We start from the raw sequence: 12,695 nt of genomic DNA on the forward strand, positions 1-12,695 counted from the left end.
GTGTGTGTGTGTGTGTGTGTGTGTGTGTGTGTGTGTGTTTTAGTTAATATTTAGGAAGAGGAGCTTACAATCTAATTGGTAGGTAGCTTTATGTATCAGGTGTATAGTATTAGGCTGCACGGGCACTTACGCTCTCCCAAGCTCGGCACTTGGGAAGACAAAAAAATGTGAGATTGAAGCGCGCTCAGCAGAGGTAAGGGCACACAGAACACAGCCATACACACAAACACACACATTATGCACACAAATAGCCCCGATCCATGCCCCCTGCGCCCGCTTGCAAAATTAGGCAGGACAGCCTGCGCTCATGCTTTGAGAGTTGGTGACGTCACCAACTCTCAAGCATGAGAGCGGTCAGCGCCAGCGGGGACGCAGCCTTGCCACGTTGGTACTCATATGCTTCTTTAAGCAAGTGTGTCTTAAAGGTGGATAGAGAGGGTGCTAGTCAGGTACTGAGGGTAAGGGCATTCCAGAGGTGCGGGGCAGCCAGTGAGAAAGGTTTCAGGCAGGAGAGAGCTTTAGATACAAAGGGGGTAGAGAAAAGACATCCTTGAGCGGAACGCAAGAGTCTGGATGGTGCATAACGAGAAATTAGGGCTGAGATGTAAGGAGGGGCAGAAGAGTGAAAAGCTTTAAAAGTGAGGAGAAGAATGGAGTGTGAGATGCGGGATTTGATCGGAAGCCAGGAGAGGGATTTCATGAGGGGAGATGCTGAGACAGATCTTGGAAAGAGTAGCGTGACTCTGGCAGCAGCGTTTAGGATAGATTGTAGGGGAGACAGGTGAGATGCAGGAAGGCCGGACGGCAGGAGGTTGCAGTAATCAAGATGGGAGAGAATAAGGGCCTGAGTCAGAGTTTTTGCAGTTGAGCAACAGAGGAAAGGGCGTATCTTTGTAATATTGCGGAGGAAAAAGCGACAGGTTTTAGACACGTTTTGACTGTGAGGGGAGAATGTGAGAAAGGAGTCAAGTGTGATCCCTAGGCAGTGTGTGTATGATAGTGCTTCCAACAGTAATGTGGAAGGAGGTAGTAGGGCCAAGTTTGGAGGAAATATGAGGAGCTCTGTTTTTGCCATGTTAAGTTTAAGTCGGCAGAGAGCCATCCAGGATGATATAGCAGAGAGACATTCAGAAACTTTGGTCTGTATAGCAGGTGTAAGGTCAGGGGTTGAAAAGTAAATTTGTGAGTCGTCAGCATAGAGGTGATATTTAAACCCAAGAGATGTGATTAGGCCACCTAGAGAGAGTGTGTACAGAGAAAAGAGAAAAGGTCCCAGGACAGAGCCCTGGGGTACCCCCACAGAAAGATCAATAGAGGAGGAGGTGTTAGCAGATGTGACACTGAAAGTACGATGGGAGAGGTAGGATGAGATCCAGGATAGAGCTTTGTTACGAATACCAAGAGTATGGAGAAAGTGAAGGAGAAGAGGGTGGTCCACGGTGTCAAATGCTGCAGAGAGGTCGATTTAATAAGAGCAGAGTGTAATGACCTCTGTCTTTGGCAGCATGAATGTCATTAGTTATTTTAGTGAGGGTTGTTTCAGTCGAATGAGCAGTGCGGAAGCCAGATTGTAGAGGGTCTAGGAGAGAATAGGTGTTGAGAAAGTGGAGCAAGCGAGAGAATACAAGACATTCAAGGAGTTTAGAGGCAAAAGACAGGAAGGAGACAGAACGATAGTTAGAAAGACAGGTACTGTAGGGTCAAGCTTGCTGTTTTTGAGTAATGGTATAACTGTTGCATGTTTGAAGGAGGAAAAGGTACCAGAGTAGAGGGAGGAGTTAAAAATGTGTGTGAGCGTAGGGGTTACAGTAGGCGCAAGAGGTTTTAGAAGATGGGAGTGAATGGGGTCAAGAGGGCAGGTGGTAGAGGGAAAAGAGATCAGCAGGGGCACAGCAGCTTTCACATTAACATTTTTATAATAAAGTATCACTGATTTGCAACATCTTTCATTAGTGACGAATCACTCACTCATGTTTAGCATCCATGCTCGCATAGAATATAATGGCGTCTCAATCATTGAAGGGAGTCGTTTTTGATTAAAATTGTATTCTTTTTTTATTATTTTACATTTGCAAAATATCAATGATTTGGGTTCTTTGTTAACATTTTTTGTATTTATATTTTAGATTGTAGTGTATATAACAAGGATATATAATATCAGGTGTTAACCTAACTACAGATTATATACCTGTTACCAACTCCAATTTACGCGTCGCAATGATCCAGACTTGTCCATCTTCACACCTTACTACACCTTACAAAATCTACTAGCAAATAAACAAGTGGAAATACACAACCAGCAAGGGGTCTGTTTTATCACACAGATTGTCTGAAATTAGTTGAGCCTGATGGTATTTGAGATATATATGTTTAACTTAACTTGGTAATGGTTGAGTAGATCCAAGAAGTTCCCACAGATAGTAAGTTGACAGAATTCTGCCCTCAATGAATGTTACACATTTAAATTCCATGAGACCATAAGAGAAAAGTACGCGAGGAAATAAAGAAATGCCAACACAATACTGAATGCAATACAATTATATTAGGTGAAATACAATCATATCGACATGTTGGTTCTCAGAGAAAGCTGAGGACAGGCACTCTGGGGACCAAAACAGTGATATCTCTGCATTTCATATAATATATAAAAAAAACATATTGTATTCAGTTTAATGTGCTGGTATTTTTTATTTTTTATTTTTTACGTATATGTATCATGCACTAGGTCTATAGGGCCCTACTTGCTGAGCTGGTTGTACTTACCATTACGCGGCACTTCTTAATGAGGGGGAGATTTGATAGCTCTAAGTGACATATCAAAAATACCTGAATATTGCTAAAAAAAAATAATGCTGGGATACCACTCATTATTTAGCACAGTGCCCCCTGTGAAATTATTTAAACCTCCAAACGACATAAAAGCGGGTTGCAGTACAAAATTCACCCTAATTTAACGGAGAAGACTTGCCAACATTGGGCAAATAGGTACACTTTAGTTCATCGGTCACTCAGGTATACATGAGCTTACAAGCAAGTGAGCACCACCTGTGAAGGCACAATAACACATTCAATTTATTATATGCAAATATCATTTTACCAAAAAAAAACACTTTATATTAGTGTGTACAAATACATTTAAAGACATATAATGCAAGTGGTGATCACCTCCCAATAACCTGCTAATCTATAATCAAATCGATCATATATCTGCAAGGTGTTGTGATTAGCTGAAGGTTCAAAGCTTCAACCAAAGATAGAGAGGCAGTGCCGCGCTCCATGGCTCGCACACACAGGCAGATATAGCTAGAAGTCATAAAGCATGGGTACAATACCTGCTACTGGGTACAGTTTGAGGATATGTAACTAAGATATTTAAACTGCTGCGGTCTATGGAGCATATTCAATAAAGTGTGTACGCTATTATTGGTCGTTCATAAACAATGACTATCTTACTTTAGTGAATAAACCTTGTTGTTAATCAAAATATATTATATTGTCAAACTATAACAGAGGCTTCATGGAAACATTTGCGGCATACACTATGATGATGGTTTTGCATGTTAATGGTTCTGTAATGCAAATAAGATGTGTGCCTCTCATCCTATTTAAGCCAAACAAGTGTCATTGACTCCCAGAAGTAATTGTCTAACAGACATGAATGGAAATAAAATATAGTTCACTGTATTTATCTGTGTGGCACTGATCTTGGTAAAATCAGTACACAGGCTGTATGCCCAAATCAAAGATGGGCGCCGAGCCGGGCACATGTAGTCACGTGACATGCTGTCAATTTTTGCGAAGGCAGAACGCAAAAAGAGCAAACCCAGCCTCCTCCGCCTCTGCTGCTGGGTGACCTAAACAAAGATGGTGGAGAAGTGCTTGACTTGCCCTTCCCAAGGACTATGTCGGGATTGGTGGTGATCTGAGAAGTTGAGTGGAACGCACACGCTTGTAAAGAGGGGAGGGAGGGAGCCGGCTCAGTGACGTCTTCCTTGGTTACCATAACTGAGTCATTAGCAACCGTCCCAGGTAAGTAAGAAGCCGGCTGCAGGGGCCCGTGTGCGGCCTGAGGGGCTGATAATAACCGCCGCCGGGGTATCATTCTGGATGAGGGGTCCAGGCCAGTTACATCTTGATCTCACCTTATTTGGAACAGCCAAAGATAGACATGTATTTGAAAGTTTAAAACTTGATGATTGATGCATTAATAAAAAAAGCAAATATAGCGAATATAAAGTACAAATAGTTATGGGATCTCATATTATCTTTTTTTTCTGATGTGCATATGATTTAGCGCACAGATTTAACCCAAGAAGGGTCAGAAAAAGACCCCACAAAAATGCACTCAATGCCAATATAATCAGTGTTCTGGCACAAATGGCCCCAAAAGTAAATACCTCCTATAGGTCAATAGCATAACCAGTGAGGGGTAGGTAAAATAACGACCAAAATAATACATTTTATTAACATCAAATAATTAATACTAAATATCATTTAAAAAAAACAATTACAACTCCCCGTAGTGGAGTAGTGGTATAGAACAAAATTAGTACAGTATAGTAAAATAATTATTTCATATAGTCATAAATGTACTGTTCTCTAATCCTGCAGTCCAAAAATAATTTTAAATTGGAATCAATCATGCGTATACCATTTGATCACTCATCAGTGGCTAGATTCTATGCATAACACACTAGTGATGCATATGATTTAACCCCTTTGCTTACAGAGAGTGCAGCACCACCCTCTTTGGCAGCAAAAGGATTATGTTTGTCACACCACATAATTACAGTTTGATAATATGGTGTTAGTTTGATCTATGTTGCTGTATTTTATACTTGTATACTATATGTGTCCTTTTTTTTCTGGCCTCAATAAAAAAAAAAGAATTAGAAGGTGTGTATGTATTTATACATATTACCCTTTAAAAAAAAAAATTCTTGCAATGTTTATAAATATTGTAACGAGGTATGAAGTAGGATTTACTGCCCTTAGCTCTGCCTTATCTGCTCCTTATCCTGCTCCACATCTGGGCCGATCGTACGGCAGGGGAGAGGACGTGTATAACTCTCATTACCTCATCGTCAAGGTGGACCAAACAATAGTGGTAATGGCCACCCCATCATATTGAGGAGCCCAATTACAATGGAAAATGCAAAAATATGAGACAAAAGTTAACCTAAAGTTAACGCTAGAACCCCAATATCTGCACTCAAAGTATGATGTAAATAACCATGGTGGTTTTTGTATGTGGCTTGAATTTTGAGGTTGCTACTGTATTTAGAGCAAGCATTATTAATACCTTGGTGTGCTTTGAGGTAGTACAAGCTGAATTAATGAACAGTGCTGCCACTAACAGCAGCATTTATCTGATAGTGTGCTACTCAAGATATGTCTATTACTCCACATAACATCTAGACCTAGTGGTTCTTCTCACTATTGAATAAACAGAGTGATACTGCTTAAGACAATATTTTGAGTTAGCGCTATAGCATAGACTGGACTATTTATCCATCGCTATACCTATCATTAACCGCCTGCCTGGGGACTTTTAACCATTTATATGTATATATATTTTTTTAAACGTTGTTGTGAAGTATTGAAATACAATTTTGTTTTTTTAGTGTATTAGTGAGAACAATACTCACCTTGATGTGTCGATTTGAGGAGATCCATTTCTCCTATAGTGGGTTATTGTATACCCCAACCACCATGGATATTTACATCATACTTTGAGTGCAGATATTGGGGTTCTAGCGTTAACTTTTGTCTCATATATATGTATTCACCCCACTGCACCTGAGTTCACTACCTGTTACAATAGGAGAGCGTTGATTCCATTTCTATAGGTGGTCACAAAATGCAAAAATACTCAACAATGATTTTGAAAATACTTGTTTGTTTTTTAAATGCATCAATCACCTAGTTTTGATCCCAGTAAACAGATTGCTGTCAGTTCAATTTGGTGTATGACCGCACCTTTAATAGCTATATTAATTAGGCCTGTAATATAGTGTGTGCGCTACTGTGCGCGTCAATTAGAATTGGCTGTGTTTAGCCAGACGTTTCTATACTAGGGACGCGTGCACGGCCATGAGCGGTGGCGCAGCAGACCAGGGAAATACAATCAAATTGTATTTTCGCGCAGCTGCCACGCCGCGAACCAATCACAGCACGGCCTAACGCTGTGACATCAGTCACGCCCCCTAACCGTGCGCGTCACCGCTTGCAGCCTACCAACTAAACACGCACGCACTAGCGCCTACTATATAACAAGCCTTAGCATGCACAAATGTTGATTAGGACGTGGTGAAATTTCTACATGGGATGGGCATGGATGCAGCTTTTTGGACCAAGGTATAACGGCCTATATTCCATAAGACACCTAGTTCCGCCCCCTTTTATTTAAAAAGGTTGTAAGCTGTATTGTGGAATACCACAGTGTAGTAAATATGAACCTATGTATGTATCATACAGCTGGTAAAACTGGGACAAAACTATGGCAAAATAAGCAAGAGATTAAGAAATTAAAAAAACTAAATGTTCTAGGTTATCTAAAGTTATTATGAAGATTCAACCATTTATGTTGAAGAAAAAAACAATTTGAATGCAGGTTGCAATTAAATTAAAAGGATATGTGGCTTTTAAACAACAAAGTTTTGAGCAGTATTATTTAAGTAATAATCCCCGAAGAACAGGGCATTACTGGCCAATAATGCCCTGGCTGGAAGAGTTGAAGGCCCGAGGCGAAGCCGAGGGACTTTAACCCAGCCAGGGCATTATTGGCCAGTAATGCCCTGTTCTGGGGTGATTATTACTATTATAGGCTAAATGTAGGCTTATTTCATAAATAATAGACACTTTTGTATAGTTAAATAGATTTTTTTATTAAAATAAAATGGTAAATACATTTTCGCCTCGGGCCTTCAACTCTTCCAGCCATGGCATTATTGGCCAGTAATGCCCTGTTCTGGGGTGATTATTACTATTATAGGCTAAATGTAGGCTTATTTCATAAATAATAGACACTTTTGTATAGTTAAATAGATTTTTTTTATTAAAATAAAATGGTAAATACATGAAACCACCTCTATATACGCTTACACTGCAGATATCTATATCCACACACACTGCCGCCCCCTCTGTGTACACACACACACACACACACACACACACACACCAGCTCAACACACACAAACTCTGCTGCTGCACACACGTGCTACACCCATAAACACTGCTGCTGACACACACACTCACACACACACACACACTGGAGCTCTATACACACACACACACACACACACACACAGTAGCTCTATACACACACACACAAACTGCTGCTACACATACAACAGCACAACACACACACACACACACACACACACAACACTGCACCTCTATACACAACACAGCACCTCTACACACACACACACAACACTGCACCTCTATACACACACACACACACACACACACACACACACACACACACTGCTGCTACACACACATGCTACACCCATAAACACTGCTGTTGACACTGACACACACACTGGAGCTCTATACACACACACACAGCACCTCTACACAGATATACAACACAACAGCACATACACACTGCTACCGACACACTCACACACAAACTGCAGCCACAAAGAAACTGCAGACAGCCACTTACTTCTTTGCAGACTCTCCCCCCCCCCCCCCCCCTTTTCCCCCATATTCAACTGAATCTGCTCAGAAAATCTGTCAGCTTGGGAAGAGGCTGTTACTTCATTCTAACCAATCCCCTGCCCTGTCTCTGAGCTGTTACTTCATTCTAACCAATCCCCTGCCCTGTCTCAGCTGTTCTGAAAGCTGATTGGCTGGAAATAAACACATTGAAAACTGCACTTTGCAAGCTGCTAAAATTCCGGGCATTACTGATTGGATAATGCCCGGAATTTTAACCAATCAGAGAGCAGGGTTTTCAATAATGCCCGGAATTTTACTGCTTTAGCCTATAATATGGAATATTTGTCTGATTAGTATACTATGGACACAGAAGAGGGCACTCACATTAACTTGCTTCAAATAGAAATTGTGGTTTATTTTTGACAGATTTACGTTTTGTTCCCAACCGGGGAACTTTCAAGTCACAAGAAAAGTTCACGGTTCAGACTGAAGCGTCGATCTGTAAAACATAAACCACAATTTCTATTTGAAGAAAGTCCATGAGAATGTTCTATTCTTTTTCCACAGTATCCTTTATAGATTGCCTGGATCCCCTCAGTCTCAAACAGCACCCATAGCACTATGGTACATAAAGTGTGAGTTCTCCTTCCTTATATACATATTTGTCTGACTGATGTCTTTCTACGTATGGCTACGGCCCCAGTGTTGGCTGCTGCACGCGCGCCTGGCGTCGCGTGCACAGCTTAAAGCCGCGGTCTGTTGGGAGCGATGGGAGGTGCGGGTGTCGTGGCCAAAACAGGGGGGTCGTAGCCGGGGGAGGGGGGATCCCTCTGTTTTCAGAGCTTTGGCTTGGAATGGATAATCAACTCTCCTCATACAAGACTCCCTGCAGGGGCTGCACTAAGGTGAGGTCCCTCCATTCTCACTCTGTTACCGGACCTCTCTAAGGTTGACAGCCAAATCCCCCTTTGCAAAACATGGGAAAGTTGCTTCCTCCCCGCTGCCATTGGCTACACGAACACCACATGACCGCGTCACCGCATGGGAAGACAAAATTCGTGTCTTCCCTGCTGGCTGACGCGCCATCGCGCTTCGTGAGTCAAGACAACAGAACCCACTGGGGCCTGCCTGATTGAGGTGAGTGTCTGGTGTGCGGCACACGCGCGTCGCCGTCACCACCGGGGACTCAGCATAAGCCACATGATCTTAAAAATGCTCTTCCACTAAAAACCCTGTTTGTAAGAAGCTGTCTCTATTTCCTTTTTGCCTCAGTACAACAATGGAGCGGATGGTGTTGTGTGAGCCGACAGAACTGTACAACATTTTAAACCAATCCACAAAGTTCTCCCGACTGGCAGAGCCCAATTATTTATGTCTTTTGGGTAAGTATTGTCAATCTTGGCATAAATAAAGGAAAATGTGTGCTAATACTTTATTGCTATGAGAACTGACAGAATATGGATGCTAGGACAACGGCCCCTAATCAGATGACATATTAAAAGTGCAGTTCAAGCAATATCGTACATGTGTAGGTTTTTTTTTAAAAATAAATCAGTTCTGTACTATGAGAAAATACATGTAGCATTTAAAAAAATAAAACAATTTTAAAGACATTTTTTATTCTAATGTAACAAGCATTTTTGTTCCTATAGCAACCATTAGCAGGAACATTCAGTTTTAGCATTGGTTGTAATACTCCACAGAAATGATAGTAGGTGCTAGTGTGCAATGTAACAAGTCCCTTCCGTTCATTTTGTTCAATACGATGTATTTAAATGTAGAATACAATTAGAGAAATCCGAAGCTGATGAATACAATTCGAGTAATCCACTACTTATTTCCCCCTAAGAACTTCAGATGAGTTAAAAGTATTTTAAAATATGAAATATATTTTTTAATTAGATTCCAGTAAATGACTGTGAAAAATATAATAATACAAATTTATTTGCTCTTCTTCCAAATGTACAATCTTCTTCAATTGGCATCTTCTTCGGGCTGGCTGGCTCTTGGACATTTTCACCCGTAAAGAGAATATGTTGTATATTAATAATCGAGACGAAAAACAGTACATGAATTACACTGTGTGGTACGCATGTTTCTATGGGACCTGGTTGAAACTCATATGCTCATAAACTCAAACTCTCTCTGAGTTCTCCATTTCCCCTTTTCCTCTCTCTGCCCATCATCTCATTTCTCTCTCACTTCTCCACTTCCATCTACCCCTCATTTCTGCAGAGACCTGAACTCTATTAACCTACCAGCTTTTGAATCCACTTTACGCTCCTTCCTCTCATCACTCAGCTCTGCTGCAGACCCTGACAACTTGGTCAGGAACTACAACATAGCCCTATCCTCCTCTCTTGATCTACTTGCCCCGCTTTCTCTCTATCGTTTTCGCCCTTCTAACCCCAGATCCTGGCTAAATTTCGACACGCGGATGGTCCGGTTCCTGAAGTCGTTCCTCTGAAAGCCGCTGCAGGAAATCTCACACTCTCGCAGAGTTCCTTCACTACAAATTTATGCTATCCTGTTTCAACTTTGCCCTCTCTCAGGCTAAACAAACCTACTTTTCTTCATTAATCAACACACACAAGTCTAACCCACACCGACTCTTCTCTGTCTCTGACTCCCTACTCAGACCACCCTCTGCTGTCTTTTTTTCTTCCTCCATCTCACCTCAGGACTTTGCTGACTATTTCAAGGAAAAGGTGGAATCCATACGTCAGGACATCCCCTCTGTATCCTACTCCCACCCAACACCTCTTCTTAATGCTCCTCCTGCCTTCCTCAACTCTTTTTCCGCTGTCACAGAGGAGGATGTATCATTGCTGATCTCCTCTTCTCCCTCTACCATCTGTCCTCTTGACCCCATTTCCTCCCATCTCCTAAAATCTCTGGCTCTTACTGTAATCCCTATGCTCACACACATTTTTAACTCCTCCCTCCTCTCTGGTACCTTACCCTCCTCCTTCAAACATGCATCTGTTATACCATTACTCAAAAACAGGAAGCTTGACCCTACCTGTCTTGCTAACTATTGTCCTGTCTCCCTCCTGCCTTTTGCCTTTAAATGCCTTGAACATTTTGTATTCTCTCGCTTGCTCCATTTTCTCACCACCTATTCTTTCCTAGACCAATGACCTCCATGCTGCCAAAGACAAAGGTCATTACACTCTGCTCATATTAATCAACCTCTCTGCAGCATTTGATACTGTGGACCGCCCTCTTCTCTTCAAGGGTTGTGTCTATGGAACTCATAGGCTATGTGTGTCATTGAATTGGAATTTTGAATTTCGGAGGAGGCGGGAAGAGGGAGGGGAGGAGGGGGCGAGTTTCTCTACACATGAGAGAGGCAGATTATAAGTGACAAGGGGACTTGGCCACTGGTATTTCACCCAGGGGAGCCTTTTCCGCTTAGTAAAATCAATCGAGTTGGGGAAGTGGGAACTGCTTTGTCTATTCTATGCATCCATCCAGTCGATAGTGTGGTCAAATCCCACAGCAGAGTATGTAAATAATTTATATTTCGCCAATAATGTATACAGAACATCTGTATGTGCCCACTACGATTAAAATATATAAAAAAATCTCAACAGTATTTAATACTGTTAGTAGATTCTGTTCTTGCAGCAAAGTGAAAAGACATTTGCCACGCTCAGTAGCACTCTTTTTGACATATATATATATATATATATATTCATGATGTGGCGGGTGTAGGAGTTTGAGCTAGCTAGGAATGTGTGTGTTAATCAATTTCTGACTGGCAACAGTTGTATGGAGGTAGGTGGCACCTCCCTCCCCCAGAGCTCACTCCTCCTCACCTTTTTAACTTGAGTGGTCTTTTCACTTTGCTGCAAGAACAGGATCTACTATGGTTCTTTCCCCTCATACAGAGGTAAAAGGAAGGGTTCACAGTGTAGTGTAGGACCTGCATTAATTTGGTTATACCTTGACGTTGGTATGCAGGATTATGACACTTTGGCCAAAGGGTTTAACTAAATAACCAAGTAATTATTATTATTATTGAAGTATTTAAACTTTATACTTATTACCATATATGTTTTGTCAATTGGATGTAGCATTGGGCACCTCTGTCTTTTGTATATATATATATATGTAGGGATATCTCAGTTTGCTTCTACCTTCGCGGCAGCGTGTCTCTGCAGGGAGTGTTTTGGAAGGTTCCGCAGCGGTTCGGCAGTACAGGGCGCCGCCATGTTGTTGCGCAATAGTCAGGAGCGACTATCAGAGCGGAGAGAGAGTTCGCGCAGTGCGAAGCGCGCGAATGGCTGGCCAATCAAAAAGAGGCTCAGCAAGTAACTACAACCCCCAGGAGCCTCAGCGAAGTCACCTGACGCCAGGGAGCGAATGAGAATGCAGGAATTGCGAGAGGCAGGAAAGGGAAGCGTGGGGGAGAGATCACGCTAGTCAGAGGGCACCAGAGAAGCAAGGGGAGAGGTAATGTGTGTGCAGGGGGTCAGTGACCCACCTGCGTAGGCCAGATTTCCCCTCAGGCCCCAGAGTATTCCCTGAGTCACCATAGCTTGTGGTGCTGCAGGGGCGCCCTATAGTGGTAGCGACTCATAACCTTACTGCATAGACAGATAGGGACACAGTGTTGCGGAGCTGCGGTTGGTGACAGTCGTTTGGGCCCAGGCTGCTGTGCATCATCCCCATGTGAGAGACTGCGCTCGATCGGCGGATCCTTTTTGAAGTTGTTGCCGGTCACCCCAGTGACCGGAAGGTATTTACTAAAGTGCACCAACTCCGGTACAAATAGGCGCTGATCCCGCCTGGGGAGAGACTCTTTGGGGACACTGGGTGGAGTGACCAAGGAACTGAGCTTATATAATTATCTATATTTCATATGGACACGGTGTGGGGAATGCGGTGACGGGACAGTGACATTTCTCCTAATGAGTGGCTGAGCCACAGGTGTTATATTGCAGGTTGAGGGTTAATACTATATTGTGTGTCATAGGTGTGTTATTGCCATAACTAAAAGATAAGGTTTCATTGATGCTTAG

At 42.3% G+C, this 12,695-nt stretch overlaps 1 protein-coding gene across 10 annotated transcripts in view; it reads left to right on the forward strand.

Annotated features, from left to right (window-relative positions):
- The first annotated feature begins 36 nt into the window (after positions 1-36).
- STYXL1 (serine/threonine/tyrosine interacting like 1) overlaps positions 37-12,695 on the forward strand; it is a 98,353-nt gene continuing 85,694 nt past the window's right edge. For 3 of the 10 annotated variants that reach the window (XM_075589847.1, XM_075589846.1, XM_075589853.1), the window contains exons 1-2: positions 4,145-6,357; positions 8,941-9,050. In XM_075589847.1, the coding sequence (XP_075445962.1) occupies positions 6,323-6,357; positions 8,941-9,050 (145 nt within the window). In that variant the 5' untranslated portion in view covers positions 4,145-6,322. The other 7 variants (XM_075589855.1, XM_075589856.1, XM_075589852.1 and 4 more) reach the window with 6 other exon arrangements.

Source organism: Ascaphus truei, chromosome 3, assembly GCF_040206685.1.
Source record: "Ascaphus truei isolate aAscTru1 chromosome 3, aAscTru1.hap1, whole genome shotgun sequence".
NCBI classification, from domain to species: domain Eukaryota; kingdom Metazoa; phylum Chordata; class Amphibia; order Anura; family Ascaphidae; genus Ascaphus; species Ascaphus truei.